We start from the raw sequence: 25,814 nt of genomic DNA on the forward strand, positions 1-25,814 counted from the left end.
GGAAACAAATACGAAAACGAGTTAAAACTAGTTTCAGACCCTGTCTCTGCTCCTCAGTCCCCCACAACTCGTTTTCCGTCCGTTCTGCTCCGCACCGCTCCTTCTCCTGCGGGCATGGGAGAGAGCCCCTCTGCTTCTCCTGGAGCTGGTCTCCTGAAGGGGCTGTTCCCCGGCCAGCTGGCACCTGTGGGCAGTCTCCTCCAGCCTCTGGCAGCGCTCGGTACTGATGCGTGAGGAAGATGTTACAGTCCCTAAGGGATGATTATGGAATAACTCCCTCAAGGTTCGGCTTCTCCCTCACCTCTGGCCCAAGGTACACCACAGGCGTGTGGAGTTTAAGCATCCCTCGGTCACTTTATGTGGAATATAATGTAGCCATGATAGTCACGTTATCTCTTGCTCGTCTTTTCTCTGATCTCCCAGAAGTTCCTGGCCTCAATTATATTTAGAGACAATTAGTTCTACATCTTAATTATAAACTGTGGCTTAAAAAAATTAAAATCTTGTAGCGCTTTAAATCCATCTTCTTTTTATTGGCTGTTCTTATTGCACAGCTAAAAACAAATGGGAGTGCCAAGTCTCCCTGCTTTGTATTGCTCGTTGTTTTGCATTCCCCATCGGACTGGCTCTGGTCTCCTCCCTGAACTTAAACACTCGCTTTCTTTTTGGGAAACTGTTTCTGCTCCCTCTCATTAGCCGTCTTTGGACCCAGACCAGATTCTCTTGTGGGAGCATTCGGGGCTGCCTGAGTAGTGCCATTCATACTCTACCACTGAGCTCTAATGATCTTTTCCTCCTCCTTCATCCCATTGCTTTCATATTTTTCTTGCCCTTCTGACAGTTGCTATACATCTAGCTATACATCTAGTCACCTGCAGAGTCGGTCACTTTGCAGGTCATCCCCTCTTCCAGGTCAGTGCATACTCAAAGTAAACACTTCAAAAATTAAATATAAGGAGGTGGGGGCAGGTAGGGCACTTCTGCCTCCTTATGAACTTGCCTTAAATATTGCCACTAAAAATAAGTGGAGAAAAACATGAAAAGTGTAATTTTAAAATTGATAGTGTGCCCCGAGAGGTAGGGGTTTCACTCTCCCCCAGCTTTACTGGTCTTCCAACCTAATTCACCCACCCCCAGAATAGCTGGCTGGTCCTACTCCTTTTCGTTAATTAAGAAGAGTGCTGCCAGCACGCTCGATTCCCGCCGAGACCATCCCACTCGGCTGTCAAACCCCACGGGAGGTGCTGTGCCCACCGCAGCCCCCAGCCCCTTTCCTGGGGGCTCGGCGCTGCCGCTGACGGGTACCTGCGGCTCCGGCGCCCGCGGCCGCGAGCAGCGCTTGATCTATGGAGCCTGCTGGGAGCACGTAGCCCCGGTGGCATGAAAACAGGCTTGGGTGCATCTCGACAGCCTGGGGTTTGCAGCGCCGAGAGATCTGGCTGCCGTTCCTAGCCCAGGCACTGATCCAGTGTGTGATGTGGGAGAAGTCCCTTATTTTTTAGTGCATTACAGATATAGCTGTGTAGGAGCAGTCTCTTATGCATGCATACACCTAGAAGAACTGTACCTTCGTCTTAATTGACCGTGGTGCAACTGGAGTGTAATGAACTATAATAAAAATACTAAGCTGCTTGTCAAGTGAAGAGAGCAGCTGTTTGGTATTCATGTCTTCAATGAGTAATTCTGTACCGAGTGTATACAGACAAAGTATTTTTGTTTGTTTGTGCTAACGCTGTATAAGAAAATACTTGGAGAGTTAGTAACTAGGGAAGGGGGTTTTTGTGTTTGTTGTTGTCGTTGGGTGGTTTTTACTGAGCACAACAGCGCATCTCCTGTGCTTTCGAGAAGGTCGAGTGGAGCTGTGACTGATGCCATGCGATGGTGAATGATACAATCTCTCCAGTAGCTGGCAGAATTGGAACCAGCTGTCGTATTTTGTACCCGCACAGCTATTGGGTTGGGGAGGAAAAAAAAAAGGCAAGCAGTTCAATGCAGCAATCAAGAACAAGGCATCAGCTTTTTCCTTTAGACTGGCTTTGCACAAGTGCCGTCAATTAGAACTTGAGAGTTCCCAGCCAAGGGTGCTACCTGCGGAGGGAGGCGGGAGGAGCGGGGCTGGCCAGGGACATGGGTGTGATTCTCAATAACAAATGAGCTGTGGCATCGCCCGGGCTGAGAGAAGAGTTTTACTGGTGCTGATGGTGGATTATTTGTGTATTTAAATTCTGTTGCAAGTTAAATGGACGTGGAAACCTCTCAGGATATTCATGTTTCCACACTAGGTGTAGTAGTTTGGTGTTGCAAATGTATTAACAGCAGGTTTACACCAAACATGCAAAAACAAATTAGAAATTGGGAAATACAAACACATTTTCTCATTAGAGGATATAAGTATGTGCTGACTGTAGTACAAATATAATTTTTATTCCATTTGTGTAACCTTTGGTATTTTAATGAAGTCCTGTTCCTGTGTACAGCGTATGGTTCACTGTCAGATAATTTAACACTAAGAAAATCTGCCTTGAATAAATTAGAATATATTTGCGAATTAATTGGTTAATTAGATTTTAGACATCTCTTGAGGACAGGAGAGAAACAGATGTGTGCGAAAGCCACACAGATAGTTTGGGGATGAGTGTTTCCTGTAGGGTTTTATCACTCAGTTTTGTGAAAAACAGCCTTTCACGGGTGCCAAAGATTAAAAAACCCTTGGCTTTAAATGCAGAACATTAAACTCCAATTTCCATGGTGCTGCTGATTTTTTTTCTGGGGCACGGGCAGAGCCATTTGGACCTGTTAGCCAAATGACTGCACTCAGAATAGGCGAGGAACCTCTTGAGCGGCTTTTTTTTCTGACAACTAAAAGTATCCGTGAAGCTGTCTGGAAATCCTCTGAGCTGAACACTGGCAGATCAGCAGGGAGATGCCAGCTGGCATCGCAGTGAAGTCAGGCAACTCGTAAGAAGAAGCAGATCTAAGATGGGGCCCAAGATTTAGAAGAATGGTCACCGAAGAAGGAAAACTGACAGGGCAGGTTTTTTTCTCAGCTACATCGGTGTAAATCCAGAGCAACTCCACTGAGATTCACACCAGAGTAACTGAGAGCAGAATCTGGCCAACATCATCCACCTGACCTCAGGAGAGGGCTCGGATGGGGAATAGCTCGCTTACCTTCCTCTTACAAGCCTTTCGCACCTAATTTTCAGAGAGGTGTGAATTCAGTTTTGTTCGCTTTGGGGACATGGTACAATCATACAGTAACCACCAATTTACTTTTACTGATTGGTAAAAGTAATTAGAGATTCTGCTACCAAAACCTGCACTTGTGTATTCGTTATTAACTTAGACCCCTTCAGAAACAAGCTTTGATTAAATCTTGTTTGGAAATTGAGGGAATTCAAATTTTAAGGACTAGAGTTGCTCCAGAAGCTGAGTGGGAAAGGATTTTCAGCTTAAAAGCAGCGCAAGAGCTCCCGGCAATCTGGGCTGATCCTAAGAGCAGCAGAGGTAGGGAGGTGACATTACTTGCATCTATTTTGCACCTCTGCCGAAACAGTCCTGCAGGCTAAGCCCAAATCAGAAGCCATTGATCGGTCCCTCTTGGAAGACAACAGGTGATCACATTACTTTGCTTTTGCAGTTTTATCTCTGGTATCCCAGTTTGGGTGTGTTCAGAACTGTTTAGCAAAAACCTCATCGTTAAAAGCAATATTTGCAGTGTACGGTAAGACAAACAAGAGCCCATTTGCGTGCTTCATCGATCATTTTACAAACAGTCCTCAGGCTAAGCACAAAACTCACCCGGTACTGTCGGTTCGGGGTCACGATACAGACGTCAGAGGCAGAAGCGTTTTTCCTGCTGGCGTAACCTCTGTTAGGCACCGAGCCCCCAGTGCTGCTGGGAAGAGCCTTCAAGTCATGTTCTTTCTTTGACCTTGGTGTGTTTTTCTAAGCAGCAGACAGAGCAAAGTAAAAGCCTTGTTGCTGTCGATGTGTGAAAACTACAGCCAGATTTTTCAAACTCGGGAGGCAGAAGCTCGGGGGCTGAGGTTACAGAGGACGCCCGCTGCTGCACCGTGTCCCGGGCGGGAGGCACCAAAGCAGCCCGCAGGGCCGGCTGGGCACAGGCGCCGCGTGTCCTTGGCCCAGGACTGCTCTCAGCAGCCGCATGCCTTCGGGAGGACAGCACAGCTTTTAGCGGGGCTGTTGCAGACCAGGATGTGCAAAAACCTGGCTGTGGTGACCTCGATGCACTAATCTATGAGAGCGTCTGGGCTGGCCCCTGAGGGCAGCACGGCTCGGCAGCGTGTGGGTAAGAGCCTCGCGCGGCAGGATTGTGCCTGCAGGCTGCCGACCCGTCCTTTGGGGACCCGGGCACTGCTGGGTCCCAGCCAGCCGGCGGGGATGTCTCTGCTGGGCGCTTGGCCTTTCAATCCCGGTTAACCCCAGAGCCCAGCTCTCCCTTTGCAGGCAGGGAGCTCCTGTTCCCACGCAGCATCTGGCTGTCCCCTGAGCCTGCTCCCTTCTGACCTCGGCACTTCTTTCCCCTCCTGTGCAGCAGGGGTTACCGAGTTCTCCACTGCTTGGAAATTAAATTGGATGAGACAGGTACCAGCTTTTAGTGGGATCTGGTGTGTATTACTGGGGAAGCAGCACTGCACCACCGCACCTGGGACGCTGTGGAGCAGCGTGTCCCCTGGCCCAGCCGAAGCTGCCCTTCCCTCCACATTTAGCACGTGCAGATTAGTTATGTTCCTGCAAATGAGTAGGAGTGTAGGTGCATTAGACCTGAGACTAAGAGACCACTGGTTTGCAGCTGTGATGAATATAAACAGCTACAGAGGATGTACACGGACATTTCCCTGCAGCATTCGTCTAAACATGCCATGATTCAGTAACTGTGTGCTGGTGTCCTTGGGCAAAATGAATTTGCACAATTTGTCAGGAGTCTGGGGGTTGAGGAGAGACCCAAAAATTATCGGCTACAATAAAATTCATAGAGGAATGGGTTAACATCATCTGCCATAACTTCTCTATGGGGCTTTTGTCAAATCTCTCATTCAAGCAGTGTTTGCTGAGGCTTTTGACATTTGTGGCAGCGCTGGGACAGACAGTAAGGTCATGTGTCACTTTAAAGACTTAATTTTTTCCAAATTCCTCACAAAACTGGAGCTGAAAGCTCTCTCATTAATTTCTTGGGGAATCTGCTGAGGCAGCAATTACGTTATCCTTCAAAACTCCACGGAAAAGGTTGCCGCAGAACTGTGCCGAACCTGGCAGGTCGAAAAGGGAGAAGGGGTGAGAGATGCTGTGAGTGAGGCGAGGTCCGAAGCTGCTCTCGGTGCTGGCCGAGCAGAGCTGGGAGACACCTCTGGCAGCCGCAGCCAGCTCGAGATGCCGAGGTGTGGGCAAGGCACAAACCACACGTCTCCTCGCCTGGTCGGGTTTCTGCCGAAGATGTATTTACTCAGCAGAGCGAGAAAACACGAAGCAGAGGAAGGTACAAACCAAGCAAACTGTATTTGTGAGGTGTGACTGCAGCGCTCAGACCTTCCTCCCCTCTGAACGCAGGCTAACCTGGGGGATGATAAAACAGGCAAGGAGCTGCCTTCAAATTTATTTCTTGTTCTTTCGTCGTTTCTGCAAACCTCCCATACCAGAATATTAATGTGTGATGAGAAACTAGTTTTAAACAGGACTGCTCACCACAAAAGATAATAAACACCGGTGTTTCCAACTAAATTATAGGGGACTTGGTACATTTCATGGAAAAACTGGCTGCATTACTAGGCAGAGATCATAAACCTCTGAAAGGTGGAGGGAGGAGAAAGCAAAATATTCCGCATAAGGAAAATGCGATTGTGGTAATGACTTTGCTAATCCCTAGGCTTCCAGTGTTATCCATTCATGTTTCCAGTATCCGCAGATGAACTCAGGAGGGTTTCAGTAATCCATTAAAAAAGACCATTTTAAAATTTCCACCTAGGCATAATCATTTGTTGCTTTGGTTTTTTTTCCTCCTTCTTCCCTGTTAATTTATGGATGCCTCTATTAAGTTTACCAAAATGATAATCAAAGTGTGAACCTTTTCACTTGGTACTTTGACCAGGATGATCATCCTTGAGGAAAAGTCTTATGAAGAGTTTTATAGGAATGAAACCAATTGAGATCTATAGAAATGTAGTACTGATCTCTGTACAACAATAGATACTTTTTAAACTGTCCCGTTCATCAGATAAATAATTCTTGAGTAAGTTGAATGTGTTGGTCTGAAGTAGCAAAAATCCTGAAGGCTATTTGTTGTCGAGTGTAGTCTGTTATTGTTCAGTCTCACAGAATTTATTGTAACTCTAGTAAAGCGATCTAAGTAGTGCCGTGATAAGCAACTAGGTTGCTTATCAGAGGATACCATCCCTTTTCATGTCCCCATGCATTTCAGTACTAATCTAATTGCATGAAGTTTGCATGATGGAATATTGGAGGTAGAGGTTTTGTGCTCGGGATGATCAGAAAGCACCAAATACTAGTAGCTTTTACAGAAAATGGAAGGCCAGATGGACCAGGAGATTACTCTGTCTGATCTCCCGCGCGCTGCAGCCCGTTCTGTGTCACCCGCTTTACCCCTGCGCTGCATCCGGTAACCCGGGATGAGTTACAGCGTATCCTCCAGCAAAGCACTCGCTTCCGATTTCAAGAGGTCATTTACTTAATGGAGGAGCCACCATCTCTCATGGCACTTTGGTTCAATGGTTAAAATACCTTCGGTGCTGGGGCGTTAGTACAGATTTCTATTGATGTTTGTTTCACTTTTAACTTCCACCTCTTGATTCTTGTTGTGCCCTTTTTCAGCAGGTTGAAGAACTCTCGGTTCCTTTTCTTTTTCTCCCTGTAGAGCCACTTACATGCTGTAATCAAGCCGCTTCTTCCTCTTCTCTCTGATAAGCTGAACAAGCTGAGGTCTTTAAGTATCTCTCAGAAGGGTATTTACTACAGTTCTTTAAATAACTTTTCAGTCCCTTTTCTCTGTCTTCAGTTATTCAGCATCTTTCTAACATGTGGGGGTGTTAGCACTGGATGTTTTCTGGTGCCTACCTCACCAGCTCTGGGTACACAGGGACAATTTCTTTGAGTGTACAACATGGTTGATGTGTCTAAGGATTCATTTCTGTAACAGCCTTGAGCTGCTTGTCCACAGTGACCCTCTAATCCTTTACAGAATTGCTCCTTTATAAGGTAAAAAGTCTTGTTTCAGATGCCAAGCATTACGGAGGATTTTGGTTTACTGCGTTTTATAGTCTCAAACAGTATGCAAAAGATGTCTGCACTGCATGAGGACGCTCCAAAAAACCTGCTCCAGGTCTGCACCTTTTTAGCCTCCGATGTCGGCAGAAATTGCTGACGCGTCTAACACGTGATTTGAGGCGCTGCTGTAGGAAACTGCCTGTGTCACAGCCCATCTGGAGCCTGACAGAGGGAGCTGGGGGAGAACAGCTGCTCGGAAGTTTGCAGAGAGAGCTCACGGTCTCATTTATACCCCTTGGGGACACGGCACACAAAGCCCAGACTCAGCTGGGAGCTGTGCAGCCTGTTCTCCCGCCGGCGCAAGGTGCTGCAGTTATGGTTTATAAGAGGTAGGAAGCTGAAGTTACCCTGATACAGAAGCTTCCTTTACGGATGTCTTTGCACCTGCTCTGTGCTTATCACTGGAAGGTTCAAAAAAATATTAAATATTTTAAAACTAATATCAAAATTAACACACCTGTATAAAAAAGCAGTCTAGTTGCATGTTGCACTGCATCATCGCATGGCCTCTCTTACAGTCAACATCATTTCCCGCCATCTGTTGGCTGTTAGCACTTGGCCGAAGAGCTGTTGTTCCTCCTACTAATCTGATCACTGCTGGCATCCCCTCGTAAACCCTTTTGTCTGGATGGTCATGTTTTTCTTGGCAATCTGCAAAGCGCACCAGATCACAGGTCTCTCTCTGATCTGAGCACTTGCATGCCGATGCCTTTCCCTTTCCATTTGTCCTTGCGCCTGAATTGCTGGAGGAGGTATAAAAAGGCAGTGCAGGGCAGGGAGCAGGTAGAGAGCAAAGGGCTTTTTTGCCAGGCAGTGCCAGGCTGGCCCTGCTCGCTTCCCAGCGGGGCTGGAGGAGATGCCTGGCTGTATCCCACCAGGGCTGGGGCTAGGGCTGGGGCTGGGGCTGGTAGAGCTGCTCCCAGGTGTAAGTGTGGTGTAGGTGTGCTCCAGCTGCTGACAGTGGAGCAGAACTGCAAATACACTTGCGAGTTCCCTGCCCTGCAACCCCACAGTTCATTCGAGGTGTTTCAGTGTCTGGCAGATCACAGGAGAAGGTGCCACCGTATACCTCACCTGTGCTTCTCATTAGGCTTCTGGCTACGAAACCTGCGAGCTTGAGATTTCCTTGCTGCTGTATAAAATTTCTCATGGTTAAAGCTTTATTTGGAGTGGAGACTCCTCCCTCCAAAAGAGAGAGTCCTTTCAAGCCTGCGCAACCTAATAAATAATTCTGAGACAACTGAATTTGTTGGTTTCTTTAAAGAAACATAATTATTTTAAAATGACAGACTGGTCCCTTTGTTGATAAATGTTTTATATCCTTGCTGCTATGCCTGAATAGTTTGTGTAAATAATGTATTAGCTTGCAAACAGACGTAGCACGTTCAGGCAGACACTGCCCAGCAGGGCAGGAATGCTAAAAAAGTGAGAGAGATGATTCTGTGCAGTGCTGAGCACCGGGAGCGGGAGTGGGTGTCAATAGGGACGGAGAAACACTGTCTGCATCTCTTAGGATTGCTCCCGACATGGCTTAGATGCCTGACACTGTGGTGATGCGTTACGGCCATAGATGCGAGCAGTCAGGCATTCACCATCAGCAGGTATGTGGTTTCCCTGGGACTCTTAGGAGCAAAGTGAAAAGCGGGGCTCAGAATTGCGATATGGTCCAGTTTAGACAGTGTTTGGCATGTACATATGCAGACTGGTTTTCAAAAGACTCGCTTTGCATGCTCAAGAAGAGCTCTCCTTCAAAACAAAGTTTTCGATTTGCTTTGGTTGGTTATTTCTCTAATTTTGTTCTCAAAATGGGCCTTAATTTTTGAAAAAGTAATTTTGCAAAATTCATATGTGGGGTTCTTTGTGTGTCAGGGCAGGGTCAGGCAAGAGAAGAAGGATATGCACGTGCATCAGTGGTTTCCAGATGAAAGTCCTTTGTAAATAGTGCGGAAGTGTGTACATGTAAGTATGCATGGATGCAAACGTGCTTGTGGGGTTTTTTGGACAACAATTTTGCATGCTCAGGCTGGGACCTAAAAGTCCCATGTGCCACCATGGGCAATCGTAGAACCATAGAAAGGTTTGGGTTGGAAGGGACCTTCTTTAGTCATAGAATCGTAGAAAGGTTTGGGTTGGAAGGGACCTTCAAAGATCATCTAGTCCAACCCCCCTGCTGTGGGCAGGGTCATCTTTCAATGGATCAGGTTGCTCAAAGCCCCATCCAACCTGACCATGAACACTTCCAATGATGAGGCATCCACAACTTCTCTGGGCAACCTGTGTCTTCCAGTGTCTCACCACCCTCACCGTAAAAAATTTCTTCCTTTTATCCAATCTAAACCTACCCTGTTTCAGTTTGAAACCATTACCCCTTGTCCTGTTGAAAGTGGGTAAGACTCTCTCCAGCCCTATTGAATGGGATATAGTCACCCTATATCCTATATAGTCTGGCTCCAAAGGGGACTTGGTGATGCAGAGTTGCAGAGGAGCTGTGCTCTTGTTCTAGCTGCCTTTTTTGCTGAGAAGAGCAAATAATAGAAAACTTTGATTTTACTGTAGTCAGCAAGAGTGAGCACAGAGAAGGAGCAGATCTGCAGAGTAACAGATCCCATTTTACCTGGCCACTCTGTGAAGCACAGTCCTAGTTCTCAAGCTGCACATGGTTTCGCTTTATGTTAACAAAACTGAGGACAGGAATGGGAGACATCACTGAAAAACAATTACCAGTGCATTTTTATATTTCTTCCTGCTATCCCCTCTTTTCTCTCTTTTAGAAAATGAAAATTATTTTAATACTCACTGTTGACTGCAATAGGGAAAACATTTGCGGAGTTTCCTGCCCTTCCACAGTTCACACTCCTGCACTGCTTTATTGCAGAAGTTAGTCCTCATTAAGTCCAGAAAATCAGCACCCACTGTCAGTCAGGGGAAACCCGCCCTGGACGTAACAGTGCTGGGATTTCACCCTAAAGTTCAGTGCTACAAAACCAAAATACACAAAATTAGGGTTCTTTCCCCACACACAGTTTATGCCCTACTCCTATTTTTGAGGTAGCTTTGTCTCATTTATAGAAAGGAGAAAGAAAATACTTTGAGATCCTGAGATGAAGGCAAATACGTGAACTAATAAACAACCAAAATATTGAAATCTCTAGATATGTTGTGGTGTTACCACTGCTGGGGACTAAGCTGCAGCTGACTTCTTATGAGTAAAAATAAATCACTTATTTATTTCATTCAAAGTTGTTCCGTGGATTTGCTGAACTAATTTTTCCTCCAAGCATGGTCACATTTTGGGTCAGTATGCCTAGACAACATGGGGCTCTGCCAACAGTTCCTGTGTAAAGTCCCTCTTTTTTTTTGGAAACAAATGCAGTCATTCATAGAAATGAACTCCTGCATAATTAGAGCCAGTATTGCACATCATCCTTGCTTTCCATTTTTAGATGTTGCGTCTGGAGGACTATAACTTTTAAAGATGCCAACAAGCCACTTAGGAGCTCGATAGCCGTAATGGGAAAATCTGTGGAGCTGAATAGAAAATGATAAGCTTCATAAGGACTATTCTAAATCGTTTGGTAAAGAGCTCAGCCAGACATTCAAAGCAAGAATAGAAATGATAACCCCTTCTAATTCAATCTTCAGGGGTTTGTACTTTCTCTACTATCCTGCTGAAGTCCCAGTCCTACAGGCAGCTTAATGGAGAGGATGGTGTTCTTTACACCTCTGGACTTCCTCTGGACTCTGCTGGGTCCAGTTATTGGACTGTGGCATAAACGGGTGCAGAGCACTGATTTTACTGATTATTTTACCATCCAGGGCTTGTAATCAACCATTTCTCTTTCTAGGTTAGTTAAAACATTCAGTAGCCCCAGATACTGAAGCATGAAACTCTAGAAAACTGATTCTTTTCAGCATTTTTTAACCTCAAGTTTTCAATAAAGAGCTATTTAAAAATAATTAAGAAAGATTTGGAGGCCTTTTTTTTTTGACAGGCAGGAGGGAATCATGGGCTTTAGAGCCGTCAGGTGTTGACAGGTGAGAGATCTCACAATAAGTCTTTTATTTCTCCACACTCTGAGGCTTTCAGGTATGTCCTGTAATCTCAAAATTAGAGTGGGTGGCAGATGAGCTAAAATTTGTTTCTTTGTTCAGAAAATGCAGTATGGATTTTTCTTTGTGTGGGTCTTTAATCCAAACTGATGCTTTAATAACTGAAATTCCAGTAGTGGGCTTATTTTTTTTATTTTTTTTTTTAAGTTAGAGAATAAATCAATAAGAAAACTGGCTGTGCAGTGGGAAATTACCCCAAAGATGTTCACAGCTGGACTGTCACAGCATATGAGGTTGGTTAATGGGACCAAATGGGGCTATTTAGGACAAGTGTTTGACACTGCTTCACTGCTAGGAGAAGGCTAAAGTCCGAACAAAGCCACTCTGTGAAGGACAGAATATAATATCCCCAATTTTAAAAATTAGAATCATAGAATCACAGAATGGTTTGGGTTGGGAGGGACCTTCAAAGATCATCTAGTCCAACCACCCTGCCATGAGCAGGGACATCTTCCACTAAATCAGGTTGCTCAAAGCCCCATTCTACCTGGCCTTGAACACTTCCAGGGATGGAGCATACACAACTTCTCTGGGCAACCTCTTCCAGTTTTTCACCACCCTCATTTAAAAAAAAATTATTCCTTTATATCTAGTCTAAATCTATCCTCTTTTAGTTTAAAAGTGTTACCCTTGTCCTGTCACTACAGGCTCTGGTAAAAAGTCTCTTTCCATCTTTCTTATAAGCCCCCTTTATATATTGAAAGGCCGCAATGAGGTCTCCCCAGAGCTGTGTCTTCTCCAGGCTGATCAACCCCAACTCTCTCAGCCTTTCCTCATAGGAGAGGTGTTCCAGCCCTCTGACCATTCTCATGGCCCTCCTCTGGACCCGCTCCAAGAGGTCCATGTCTCTCCCCATGCTGGGGACCCCAGAGCTGGATGCAGTACTCCAGGTGGGGTGTCACCAGAGCGGAGTAGAGGGGGAGCATCACCTCCCTCGACCTGCTGGCCACGCTTCTTTTGATGCAGCCCGGGATATTAGTTCTCTGTTGAAAAGCCAAAGCACGCTGTCAAGAGTTCGATATTATTTTCAACTCACTCCTGCATTTTTCTCTGCAGAGTACTGGGGTACAAGGACAAGTAGATGAAGCCCAAGTTCAGGCTGCGTGGCAGTTTCCCCATCAGTGAAATGGAGATGCTGCTATGCTGCTTTGTTCTTCTGCTGGCAGGCTGAGGTTCTTTATATTAAAATATTCAAAAAAGAGTTTGTGATCTCCAGAAAATGGCAAGGTAAAGGTACCATAATGATGCAAAGTGTTGGCGTACTTTATTGTTAGAAGAATCCTGTTAGAAAGAGCCTGCCTGAACCACTGGATCATCTTAACAGGTTGGTCTTATCTTTACCTCATAAGGGTCCAGCAGTTTGATGGGCAGTAAGTGTCAGACGGGCACAGTTCAGGCAAAGTGTATTCATATCCGTTTATGTCACTTCAGAGGGGGTGGCAGGGGAGGTGGGTCCATGTAAAGTCTTACCCTGCGGCTGTCTGCATTTGTGTTCCTGTTCGTGCATCCATGCGTGCGAGCATCAGCATCTTCAGTGCTTTCCCACTGACCTAGAGGGTATTGAATTCACAATATGTGGTGCTGCATTTACATTCCTCGGAAGATACAAGCGAGCAGTGCATTTGCTTCCTCATGGACTTTTCTTATTCAGGCATGTTGTGAGTTTTCTTGCAGCCAGCACAGCGAGGTGCTGCTGCGAAGCAGGTGCTCTTAGAGGACTTCAAAGCCTAGGAGCCAGCATTTGGTTTTAGAAGAAGCGCTACACGATGCTATTAGCAGGTTGCTAGTAACTTGGGCGTAACGCTGCCTAGAGAGGCACCTCAGCAAGGGATGCCTCTGACTTGCTGCTTATGAACCCTCTCTGGCACACTTGTCAAATAAGCAGTTATCTTTAAACATCAAATGATGTTGGAGAGCCCACATTTGCTACTGTATACGACTACTTGTTCTAGGTGGTGTAACTGCCACCCTGGGAGCCAGCTGCATAGTATTTGGCCGTCCAAATGTTGTGCATGCTTTTCATGCACCGTATAGATTTACAGGGCATTCTGTGTAAATATTTAGACAAAAATCATTAGAGCATTTTTATTTGTTAGAATGTACATTGAATTTAATGGCTTGTGTATTCAAATGTTTCTGCGCATAATATCAAAGTGAACTGAATCCAACCATGATGTCAGTGAAGACTTTAAAGATGATTTAAATTTCAATGGTTACTGTCCATCTTAACTGTAACAAAGTTCTTTTAGGAGTACATTAAGGTGAAAACTCTACTTCCCTGTTTTTCTTTGTTAACCCAACCTTCTGAACTGAAAGAAGATGCTGGCATGGAAAGGAGAAAACAGTTGTACCTTGACATTAGTTGCTGAATGTTTGCAGAGTTTCATTTCCATTGCCAAGCCTAGAAGAATCGTGCAGGATTTTCATTAATTTAGCAGCATTTTCAGATTGTGCTCATGCTTATGCCTGTACTCGGCCGTTACCTGCGTGCTGAAATCACTGTTCACGCACACTGCTGCCGTACTTGCACCGTAGCATCCCTCGGAGCCCTGCAGCCAGGGCAGCATGGCGGCGGCGGCTGCGGTAATGAACCAGGCTGAAAGAAATACTCCAATGGCTGCCTTTCAGCACTTGGCAAGAAAATCCTTTTTATGTTAGTTTCAAGGTCGTCAGATATCATTATAGCCAAGTATTAAAAATTTCAAAGAAAGGAGGCAGTGTGTTTGATTTATAGAATAATTATCTAGCTTTAGCTCTAGCTTGGCTTTGGCAATGGTTTTGCAAGCACTCGAAAATTAAATCCATTTTTTATGGCACTACAAGGTATTATCTCACAGCAAATGATAATTAAACACCTGTGAAATCAATTAGCCCTTTAAGCAGGGAAAAAAAAAAGTTTTCCAATTATGTTTTTGCACCTCCAAACTTTCTAATTCCAGAACCAGCGCTTGTGGAGAGGGAGATGAACTGCCAGTAGCCTGTTAACCAGCATTAAGATCACCCCAAAGCATTGCGCAGCCGTAAATCTGAAAGCAAGCAGTTCGTGGCGACGGCACCCTTCCAAGTAGGATGTGTTAGCCTTTCGAGCTCAGTCTTGGGCAGCTATCTATCTGACGCACAGCTGAGCTGTCAGCTTTTCTACAAAGACAGTTACTCACTTGGTGTTTTCAATGCCAAGTTTTACTTGACAGTTTATTTAAAAGCCAACATACCTTAATGGAAACCAAGCAACGAGACGCTCTGTGTGACAGAGTGGGTTTCTTTTCAGGCTCTCCAGCCAGTAGTTCAGAGCCATCTGCATTAAGCATTCACACACAGAAAACTGGCCAATTCGTTAATAGCTGAAACTGAATATACTGGAAAACTGGGAAGCACTCCGCCATTTAGCCTTGCGTTGTAGGTGTTTAATATCTGTCTTTGTTGTAGCACTTGAACCAATGCAGAGACTTTTGGAAGATGCAGTGTGCGTTCGTGGGCTTGCAGGTTCAGGGAGGGAGCCCTGGACATAGTTGGGTAAATACCATCACAATTTTTGGCTCGGGAAAGAAAAAAACAGCCCTAGTCCCATCTGACATCTATGGCGGTATGTGCTGATACTCCCTGCCAAAGATGAGCTCCAGCATCTTCCAAAAGATGGATTGTGTGGGGCACTGCTAAAATACGTACTGCTGGGTTAAACCCATTGTATTTGGTTTGGGTTCTGCTCCTGTATTTCCATCTGAATTTTGATAACCATAACATATGGCTGGTTTTCAGTGAGTGCTGTATCACTGGAGAGGAGGGAGGCAGGTGAGGATGCTGGGGTTAGCATTCCCAAGGTCTGTCTAGCTGCTGGAGAAGCCACTAGTCATCTTTATCTCAGGTTTTCCATCTATGAAATGGGAACGGTGATGGTATCCCTTATCAGTGTTCAGAAGACTGGATAAGAAAATGTGTACACTGCTTTGTGATTCCTACGTGACAGGTGACATATAGCTGGATAAAGTATGATGATCATTACACCTGAGTAGCTGGACATATCTGCTGGTCTAAACAGCCAACATCTTTTTAGACGTCTCTTCAGTCAATGGTGACGAGGATGTGGCTTTGGAAAAAAATAGTTTATATTAAAACTGGTAGTGAAAATGTTTCCCAGGCTAATTTATAATCTCTTAAGTGTAGTGACATGGGGAAATGCTTGAGCTTAAGAAGGAATGTATGGCATGGCTGATTAGTCATTGCAGAGCCTCTGCAGCCTGCCCGGGCTCCTTGGGATAATGGTGAACCAGGAATCCCAAACAGCCCTCTAATCCACGTGCTGATTGACAAGGTCGGCACATCTGAAGGACAAAAAAAACGGGGGGGAAGGGGAAAGACAAGAGCAATGTGTTGGATCAAGAAGTTAAAATGGTAAGAGCATTTGGTCGAGCAGCATTTCTCCTTCGCATAGTTGCCCACATGGCGCTGCAGTGTTTACACCTGCGTGATAGATGGGGCCGAACACGTTTTCTCAGCTATGGGTGGTAGCAGGGAGGGGATATTTCAATTAAAGTGTGAATAAATTAGAATTGATTACAAATAGAGCTATTTGTTTATGCTGCCTAAAAAGGTATTAGCTGTGAACAAGGTGCACTTAATCATTACAGAAGGAAGCCTGAAAGTTAATAAAACACACTGCTGATCCTTACAGAGGGATGCCAGCTTTGGGTTAAATCTGTAGCTATTTCAGTTTTAAAGCCCCAACTGTCATTTTAAAGGCATATGCATTTGGATTTTAACATGTTTGAATGATGCAGCTGAGGCCCAGGCCAAGCCGGCCCTAAAATTGGCAGTAAAATGTTACCTCTGTGCAAACGTGCAGAATGAAGCAATACAGGAATGTGAGCAATACGCGTGTGCCCCCTCTCCCCGGCAGTCTTCTAACATGGAAACCAGGAGCTTTCTGGAAATAAATACCCTCTGACCAAAGCAGAGGCCTCCTCTCAAAGCTTTCCTACAGTAAATGATCAGGAAGATTAACTGCCAGCAGTAAAGGAAAGGAAAGCGCCAGGAGGAGTGCGACACCGACGCAGCACAAGTAAGGAAGAAGTGCCCGGCTGGCCGCCCACGCGGTGCCCCGTGGTGCCAGTCTTTGCTCCGATTCCGCAGCTGCATGTGGAGCCTGAAAAACCTCTGTAGCGGGGTAAAACCAGAGTGTCTGGATAGGCAGGTAATGCAGAGCTGTCCCCACAAGCTGGCAGCGCCAAGTTTGCAGAAGCCACAGTGATGCAAGCTGGAAGACCGTAACAAATCTCCCTGCCATCTTCAGACGTTACCGGCTAATAGAAATAAGTAGTTATGAAAACAGATATAACCCCCGTTGCCAGGGGAGAAGAAGAAGAGAAGGCTCTGGAAGAACCTCTTCTAAGCACTTGACTATTTTCTCTGTAACTTAAGGCCCCTCCACCATTTGTGAGCGGGGTTGTAATACTTCATCGTCTCCCTGAGGTCTTGTTGAGATTAGTCAGTGAAGATGGTGGGAAAATCAAGCCCATTGTTGATGTGATACTGGTATTTGCAATAGAAGCCAGATTGGTACTTAATGTACAGGTGTCCTGCTGCAGCTGAGAGGGTGTTCCTGGATGTCTGCGCCAGCTCTGATATCTCTCCTGGACAAGTGAAGGAGAAATTTCAAGTCCAGCAAAGATTTAACTCAGATACCTACCTTTAATCATAGAGATGATCTCACTGACTTCACTGAAAGCATTTCAAGTCAGAGTTAAGGGGATTGCAGAGATGCTTTCAGGTGAGACATGTATGCCTCGTGGAAAAAAAAGCCAATCGTACATAAGCAATTTTCCCTGCAAAGCTCAAACCTCCTGCTGCGTGCGTGGTTCCTATGGGGCTGAATGGGAAGGAGTCTGAAACTGAGGGCTGCTCTGACGCCTTCTGTCCCCGCCATGGCCTGTGGGCTGGAGCTTCATTCACCAGGTGACGTTTTTGTGGCCAAGGTCTCCTCCGAATGCTGCCTGGCAGTCTGAGAAAAACATGAAATGGTCTCTGCTGCCAGCTTGACTCTGAAGTACTATTTGGTACATGTAAACGATTTCCTCCGCAAGCAATGCTTCAAATTACAAAGCTATGCTTGCAGCTTGACAGAGATATTTATGTATTTGTGGCTGGCTACACGTGTTGTGTAAGGCATTTCCTAATTCGTATTTAAACATAGTGGGCTATCTTCTGTCTTTTGGCTAAGGCAGGGTGCCCCCGTTGCTTTGCAAGCTACCCATCAACTAGTAGGAGTAAAATTAGTACCTTATGTTTAAGGATTTCAAATAGATGCTTGATCCTAGAGTGGTCGCTGAGGGGGATTAAACTGGAAATCACTCCCTTAGCACTGCGCTCAAAGATCGTGTGGAGTCACCTTAAAACATTTGGGTTGAAATTGCAGAGAAATTTGTTCATGAGAAGAATCTCTGGTGCAATTCATTTGTTGCAGCAGCTCTCGATGGATATTGCTTTACTCTGAGTCTGCTCCTGTTGTATTTGCGGGCTCTCCCTGAAGTGAGTGGAAATTTTGTGCCCATACATCAAGGTTAGGATGAGGCTCTCTGTCTACGTATGATGTAGATAAATTACTTGATGACCATGAACCGTGCTATTCCAGAGCTTAGCAATAAATCACACGTTGGGCTTTAAAATGCGCAAATGGGAGCAAGATGCTAACTGGTTTCCAGGTGGGAAATGGTCAACAAAATCCTTTCCTTTTTTTAAAAATTTGTAAATCTATGGTAATATCAGCAAATTAGATATGAAAGAAAAGGTGCCCAATATAAGATGTTGCTGGCCTATGGAGGACTCACTTGCGCTGGCCTTGTTCTCTGCTTTTCTTTGTGTTCTGGTTCTGCCATCGACGTTTTGTGGATATTGTTGCATTCTGGGGTATTAACAAGATTTTACATTTTTAGCTAGCTAATGATGGGGGACTTCTGACTGGTGTATTCTAGCCCTACGGGGTATTCTATTTTTGGTATTTATTAACATTTTCTGTCGTACAATATATGGTGAAATCGATGAGCCTCAGACCTCTTGGTATGTAAAAAAGGAATGCTTAAAAATGGCAACTTTTTTAATTTTTTTGGTATTCCAGTTTCCTAATATTTTTCCCCCATGTGCTGTGTCACTGCTGGCTGGTGAGCTGGGACGTGGCTGCCAATCAATATCCCATATGGAGAAAAGGAAATTGCTGCTACTCAGATGGAATATGTATATATGTATTTTAACCAAAGTTGAGATACAATTTTAAAGAAAAAAAAATTGTACTTTGAAGTCTGTTTTGTAGTTTTAATTAATGCAACGAGAGTTTTTATTTTACTCTCAGTGGAGATAATCTTAATGCATTCACAGTGACCTTTTCTTGTGCAAATTAGCTATACACGCTTGTTTAAGCAAATGGGCCTTTGCAAGATGTCTCTTCCTAAAGACGGAGCTTATAATTGAAAATTGGCTTACTCCCATCTGTCTGGCCTGTGTGAGAATACAAATGTAGATCCGGACTTTTTTATATATAAAGTATAATCATATACATATGTATATACATACACATATACACGCATACAAAAAAAATTGCTCTGTCTGTGGGCTACGGTTAAATTAGATTATTAGTGTTAGAAAATTTCAGTGCCACAAGTTACTGTCAAAATAACATCTGTCTGCAGAGTCCAGGACACTCTGGAGAACAGAGGGTGTTTAATCTGGATCCTTTTGCCTCAGATGAGGTCAATGCCATTCACAGTTCCATGGCTTTGCCAGAAGTACATTTAGCTAATAACAGGCTGGAAACTGTTAGGATTTGATGTGTGTTTTTGGTAAATGGTTTTGAGGTGATTGATGGAATCAGAAAAAAACCCAGGAGTGTCTATAAGCACTTAAAATTTTAATTTGGAGGAGCAGGGGTCATTGCAGCTATGTGGTTAATTGCCAAAATTTGGCAGTTTATCCCTCTCACCACATTTGACAATAGCCACCAAGTGAGTCATTGTAACCCCCCGTCCCTTTTTTAGTGCCTGCTTGATAAGGGAAGATTTCTTTGGCATAGTTTGAATATTTTTTGCTTTGTACAAACCTCTTGTGTGGAAACGGACACAGTTGTGCATGACTTTGCCTAAATCTGAACAGAAATCAGGGTCACAGAAGTGCTGCAACAATGCTTTGGGTATCAAAATATTTAATATAAGTTTGTTGGTAGAACTCATACATGCCTGTTTATATAGAAATGGCTGATTATTGCAAAGGCAAAATTATTTCCTTCCTTCTCAGTTTCATTACCACTCTTCCCAGCTCTCTCCCGTGGTGGTTGCTCCTGAGGATGACCAAAAAGGAGCTGGGGAGGTGGCTGACACACGCGTGCACGGAGGGAGCTAGTTAACCTGGTGGGGAGCAGTCTTGGTGGGGGATGATTTTCTCCAGATGTGTCTCAACAGCTGTTTGCATTTTCACGCCCAGTTACTCTAGGACTCACCGCTAATTGAATTTTCTCTTTTCTCCCCTGTTCTTGTTAGGTATGATTACCGTGAAATGCTGCACAATGCCACTTTCTGTCTGGTTCCCCGTGGCCGCAGGCTTGGCTCTTTCAGGTTTCTGGAAGCCTTGCAGGTAAGAGCTGCAGTTTAAAGCATCGGCTAGGCTGGCTGCAATTCAGCGTGCAATAGCAAGGAGGTGGGGAGGAGGGAAATGTGTTTCATTTCCCTAGTGGACAGTCATCCACTTTGCGAAAGCCTCTATTCATACTTCTGGAGCAATTGGCAGCTTCTTCCCAGGAGGGGCTGAGCACTGAGCTCATCTGAAGGTTGAATTGCGTTACCTCCAGGAAAAGGGTTTCCCTGGATGTGGTGAGGCTGAGAGGTTGGACAGGTTTAGAGCAGTATTTTATCAAGCTGTGAGACTTCCCATGAGAGACACTGGCCTCTACAAGTAAGCCCTGGGGCAGTAAAAATAGCTTTTTGTTTTCACTTAGCCAAAACAGACCTGCTTATGCATTGCCTGTCTTGAGATGGTGCTTGCTGAACATGCAGAAGGTGGCCTGGAGGTTGTAAAGCCCCAGATGGAAGCTTCACATGAAGGTGGATATAGGCTGATCTCAGGGAGCTCACAGTGTGTCTGGGACAGCATCTGAATCCCCTTTCACCTTTTAAAAACATGTTGGTTAATGGTCTCCCTTTTTTGCTGTTGGCCAGCAGCAGACGGCAATGCAAAGGGGCTCCTGAGTCACTGTGGCAGCGGGGCTTGGCAGCGCAGGGATCAAGCCTGACACTGACCTACTCCGGCTGCAGCTGGCGTGACATTTTTTTTGGCAAGCATCAGCTCAGCCCCGGGGTCGTGGATCTTCAGTCAGCCATACAGAGCATCCTGGGAGATGCTGCAGCTCCCCTCTAGAACTGGCATCTGGATTTCCATGGGGGCTGGAGTGGAGGGAAGGGGAGGCCGAGGCACTTCTTGGTGTCAGTGAGATGGCAGATGAGGACATCTTACAGGGGCCTGCCTCCAGGTGTCCTTTTGCCATTTGGGAAGTGTCCCAGCATTAGCAGTAAAGCTGGTAATGAATAGCATCACATCACTTTTCTTCATCAACCACAAAATGTCCCAGCTGCTATTAAGGAGTATTGTTTACCGCAATGCAGAGCAGGATTTGGGTACCTAAGTGTAGGTGTATAATATCATTTTAGAAGCCCAGGGGTACCCTTCTGGCTTTCTGCTGCTTCTCCAGAAGGTGTCCAGTAGATGCTGTGTCATGTCTGCCAGCCCTTGATGGGTTTCTTGGATACCCTAGAGCATTCCAAATGCACTGGACACTTAGGTTTAACCACTGAACCCCACACCTACTGTCACATGTGAGATCCAAGTTCTGGACTGTCACCTCTTTGCTCCTACTCAAGAGACTATTAATAGCCTGCTAAGTGCTGTTCCCTCTCCAGCCTTTTTGGAGGATGAAGTGGGACTGGCTTATTTGGAATGACGAGTCACTTCAGATCCTCCTGAAGAGCACTGCTCAGCTCTTCTCTCATCTGGGCCACAAGTCATGCAGCTTCTGTTAGATACATCGGCCTCAGGAGAAGAAAGCAGGGAGCATACCTCACTGTACAGAACTTGGAGGCTCCAGGTTGATGATGATAAAATGCAGGCACTGAGGATTTTCCTAGCAGGCTAGCAGCAGTATTCACCAATTATGACGAATTCCCAATTTCTGGCTGGCTCCAGGGCATGTTGAAAGACGTAATCCACATTAGTGGAATGTTTTAAATGTGAACACACATTGCTAAGTGTTTTCTGGTTGGCTTTTTTCATGCACTAATGTCATTTCCTTACAGAAGATCACAGTTCTTTACATGTTATAAGCACTGCTGTAATGCAGAGACTTGACCAGTCTAAGATCCTGTGTGTAATACATGCTACCAAGGAAGGTACAGCAGTCTGAAAGGTTCCCCTTTATACCATCTTTTGGGAGGTAGAGGAGGGACTGACCCCAGTCTGGACCAAATTCAGAGCGCTTAAGCTTGGCTTGATCCAAAAGAAACTGAACCAGAGCACAGGCTCGATGCAGATCCTCTGGTAATAGGTTCTTGCATCACATCAGGAGGCTTTTGGCTTGGATCTTATGTTGTGATCCAGCTGACCAGATCCAGCTGACCATTTATTTACAGAAATACTGCCCTGAATATTTACTGAATATTCTCAAACTTGCTGTCTGTGCGGAGGAACTTGCACAACTCGTAAAAGATTAAATAATTTAGACAGATCATACTGGTATGAAATAGATACTGAATGTGTATGCTTTTTGTTTGTTTTAAGACAGAAGGCAATTCTTATTTTTGTAGACAGGTGATGACAGATGAGTTGTGTTTGTGCAGTTGCCTCTGTTTGGAGAGTTGATATCAAACAGGATAGGGAATTCACTCCTCCTTTGTGGAAAAAGTGCTCTGGAATTGAATATGATAGATATTTTCTGTAGGGTTGTCTTGCAACTTATTATAAAAATTGAGGGAGTTAGCTCCCTGCTGAATGGTTCACAAAGCAGTGAGGGAGGCCATCATTTTGCATTAAATTCTCCGGTGTTACACCTGCAGCATTTTAACAATTCTGCCCTCACCTGGCAGCATAACCACCAGATTTCAAATGCCACTCTCCATGCAAACCCCACCTTTCAGTGAATATGAGTAAGCGCAAAATGGAAAACCATAAACATTTGGGCTGCTCTCCTGTGGCCTCTAGCTTCTGGTGTTCTTTGCCATGTTGCCTTTCCTGACCACCTTCATGAGAGCTGGCTCAGAGCTTGTGCAGAAAACAACGGTCGTGACGTTGGTGCAAACCTCGAAGCTTGCCCTAATGGCCGGGCACCCGCTGACCACTGCAATGCCTCTCTGTGCGTGCAGGCTGCCTGCGTCCCGGTTATGCTCAGCAACGGATGGGAGTTGCCGTTCTCGGAAGTGATTGATTGGAACCAAGCTGCCATCATAGGCGATGAGAGATTGTTACTACAGGTAAGAAAAAGACCGCGGCCTTCAGCAGATCAGCTGATTATTGCTGCTGCCATCTAAATGGACGGGAAAGATGAATCCAAAAGGTCAGGGCTGTAAAAGAATTTTTATCATGAAGGGATCGTCTGTGTCACACCGGCTATGAACTCATTTAATATGACATCATTCATTTTTTGACCTGAAGGTCATTGCAGCCGCCAGGCCACATTTGTAAATGCAAGAGACTCCTGTTTTTCCTAAGAGCATGAAATCTCTTCTGGTATGGAGCACCTGGATGCCTCTCTAAGGCAGGGCTGTCCTGGACCAGGTGCTGTGATGAGAGAGAAAACATTTGAAGGCAGGTTCTGCTCTAGTCCTTCAGAAATCGTCTGTCCTCAGGGGTCCCACCAGCGCTGTGTGTCTGGCTGGCCGGTACTGAAGGGGCTCGTCAGGGAAGCAGGTCTTTTCTCAGGCAGGAGTTACCACCTAACAGCTTGTGGCAAGCAGAATCTCTCCCTTTTCTGATGTCTGGGCCATGTAACATTTCTTTCTGAAGCAGTGTTCATGTCACTTATTGTTAATCTCCTTGAGCTCATGGAACAAAAGCGGGCTGAGAAGTTAGAAATTCCCTGCTACCTTCAGCATCTACTTTGATTTTAAATTCACTAGATTATTTTTTTTCTGTTTCCCTAGTGGGTTTTGTAGGCTAAATACATTCTGTAAAGTATGTGGAGAAGTTGATGTTAGGAAAAGTTCTTGAAAAACTGGTTTCCCCAATGTAGCATTTGATAAAACACCATTGCCCAGCATGAAGCTGAGATCCACGAGATCTGGAATAGCCAATAAGTAGCCACTAAGAGGGGTTTTTTTAATGGTTGAATTTAACTCATTTCCAAAGTGGCAAGCTATTGTCATCCAGGGAGAGAAGTCTTCAAAGGTACAGGTGTCTTGGCACCCCAAAAATGAAGTACCTTTGAAAATCTCATTAGATTCCCATTTATTTGTCTGGAGAAGTAAATATTTGTGAAGAGCTGGCCTAGCAAGCCTTGCGAAGTGCTGCCTATTCTCCTTAATGTGATACAATCTGCAAATATACAAGGGCCATTTGATTTTTGCTTCTGTGGACAGCACATTTTTCTGAGCAAAATTATTTCTCTCTTTAAATAATAATAATTTGCTGATCTTCATGCTTTCCGGTAACATGCCATTCGTTCTCTTCACAGCTGCTTCCATATTGAACAGCTACTGCACCGTTATTAACAGTGTTTTTAAAGAGCTGGCAGAGGGCCTGAATGTCTGCTCTGGGAAATGTTTTTGTTATGTTACAGTTTTTCATTTCCTGTTTGAAAGCAGCTCGGATGTTTTTATTTGCATATTCTCCTCATCATAGCACTGGGAGAGCTTAATCCAGCCTTTCTGCATTTATTTGTGCAGGGTGGTTTTTCCCTTCCCCCTACTTATTACTGAAATGACCTTTTATTAAGACGTCATCCCATTCTAATAATTCCAGTGTAATCCTGCCAGATTACTATTAATACATCATTTTCCCTACTTGTCTTTCTGGACAAGTAGATTAATAACTAATAGGCAAATGGAGTTAAAGTGGGAGCTCTGATTTTTCTTTCCAGCTGTTGTAATGGAGCAGGCACCAAGGCTTTTTTTTAACCTTGGCACTGTGTTTGCAGGCACTCGCAAGCATGGTGTGGTCTGTAAAATCATAACTTCTTGCAGTAACCTTCACAGTCAGAGCAGCCTTCCTTTTCAAAAGGCGTAGTTGGGAATGAGTATTGATTTTATTTCTTGCTCACACACGTACGCGCACACATGCAAGGTTGCACATAATGCAATGAAATGAATGAGTTTATAGAAAAAATGCCATATCGCCACTGTGAAGTGACTTTGATCATGTGTTTGCTGTTGATAATGATCCCAGGTGTGATTAATACACATCCGCATACAGCCAGTACAGGTAATGTTCATTATCCCTCTGCTTATGGGAACTTATTGGTAAAGTAATGAAAAGAAAGAATATTCATCTCAAAAGATGAAATTTGGTGCAGTTATTTACCATTCTGGAATAGTGACATGATCAGTTAGGAAAACTTGTACTAATACATGTTTTTAGCTTCTAAAACTAGTTTTTTCATACTAGTTTTGCAGGGAATATTTTACCTAAAGACATATATTTTACCTAAAGGGCCTATAGCGAAGGAACGTAAAGTACCATCTTCAACAGTCTGACCATTTTGTTCTCTTCCACCTTGCTGTAGTACTAACTCTCTTACAAGCTCAAATTCTGTATGATAGTTAGCAGTGTCTCTAAGATGAAGGTCTAAGAGACGAGGGTCTTAGAGAGCAGAGATTGTCCCATCTGATGCTGCACCCTGTGGAGCCATGGTCCTCTTGGACACAGTGCCCAGACCTGGATGCAAACAACGCAGTAAAGAATTTACTGATTCTTGTGGAAATTTTTTACATATAAATTCTTAAAATCTCAAATTTTCTTCAGGAAAATGTTTCACGTGAAATCATTTGATTCAGGAGCATGTGAAAGCAAATAATGATCACAGCCACCTCTCATATTTTAGGAATAAGCAAAGTGTGTTCTGGTCAGGAAAGGGTGGGATGTGGTGGGGTGCAGGTAAACTTCAGAATGAGTGGGGATGTGCAAAAAGCAACATACAGCCCAGGTATATGCTTTCACAACTAACGACTTAGGTAAAAGATTTATGAGAAATGAGTGTCTCAGAACAAGGTGGCCTAATTTGAAATCAGAAAAAAGTAGGCGCAAAAGCACAACTCTTCATTCCTAGAAAAAATGAACGCAAATCAGCAACGTATCCTAGCTGCCTTTCTGATCCTGTGAGTAGCCCTTGTAATTGAAGCAAATTGCAGTTAAATTCCCTTGATAATGTCAATTTGCGTTGTCAA

General features: G+C 44.7%; 1 protein-coding gene across 1 annotated transcript in view; it reads left to right on the forward strand.

The window, feature by feature from the left end:
• The window catches only part of EXT1 (exostosin glycosyltransferase 1), a 180,149-nt gene that overhangs the window by 134,983 nt on the left and 19,352 nt on the right, over positions 1-25,814 (forward strand). The window contains exons 2-3 of the mRNA XM_072851990.1: positions 19,932-20,025; positions 22,800-22,907. Coding sequence (XP_072708091.1) covers positions 19,932-20,025; positions 22,800-22,907 — 202 coding nt within the window. The remainder of the gene's footprint in view (positions 1-19,931; positions 20,026-22,799; positions 22,908-25,814) is intronic.

This window comes from Ciconia boyciana, chromosome 2, assembly GCF_034638445.1.
Source record: "Ciconia boyciana chromosome 2, ASM3463844v1, whole genome shotgun sequence".
NCBI lineage: Eukaryota > Metazoa > Chordata > Aves > Ciconiiformes > Ciconiidae > Ciconia > Ciconia boyciana.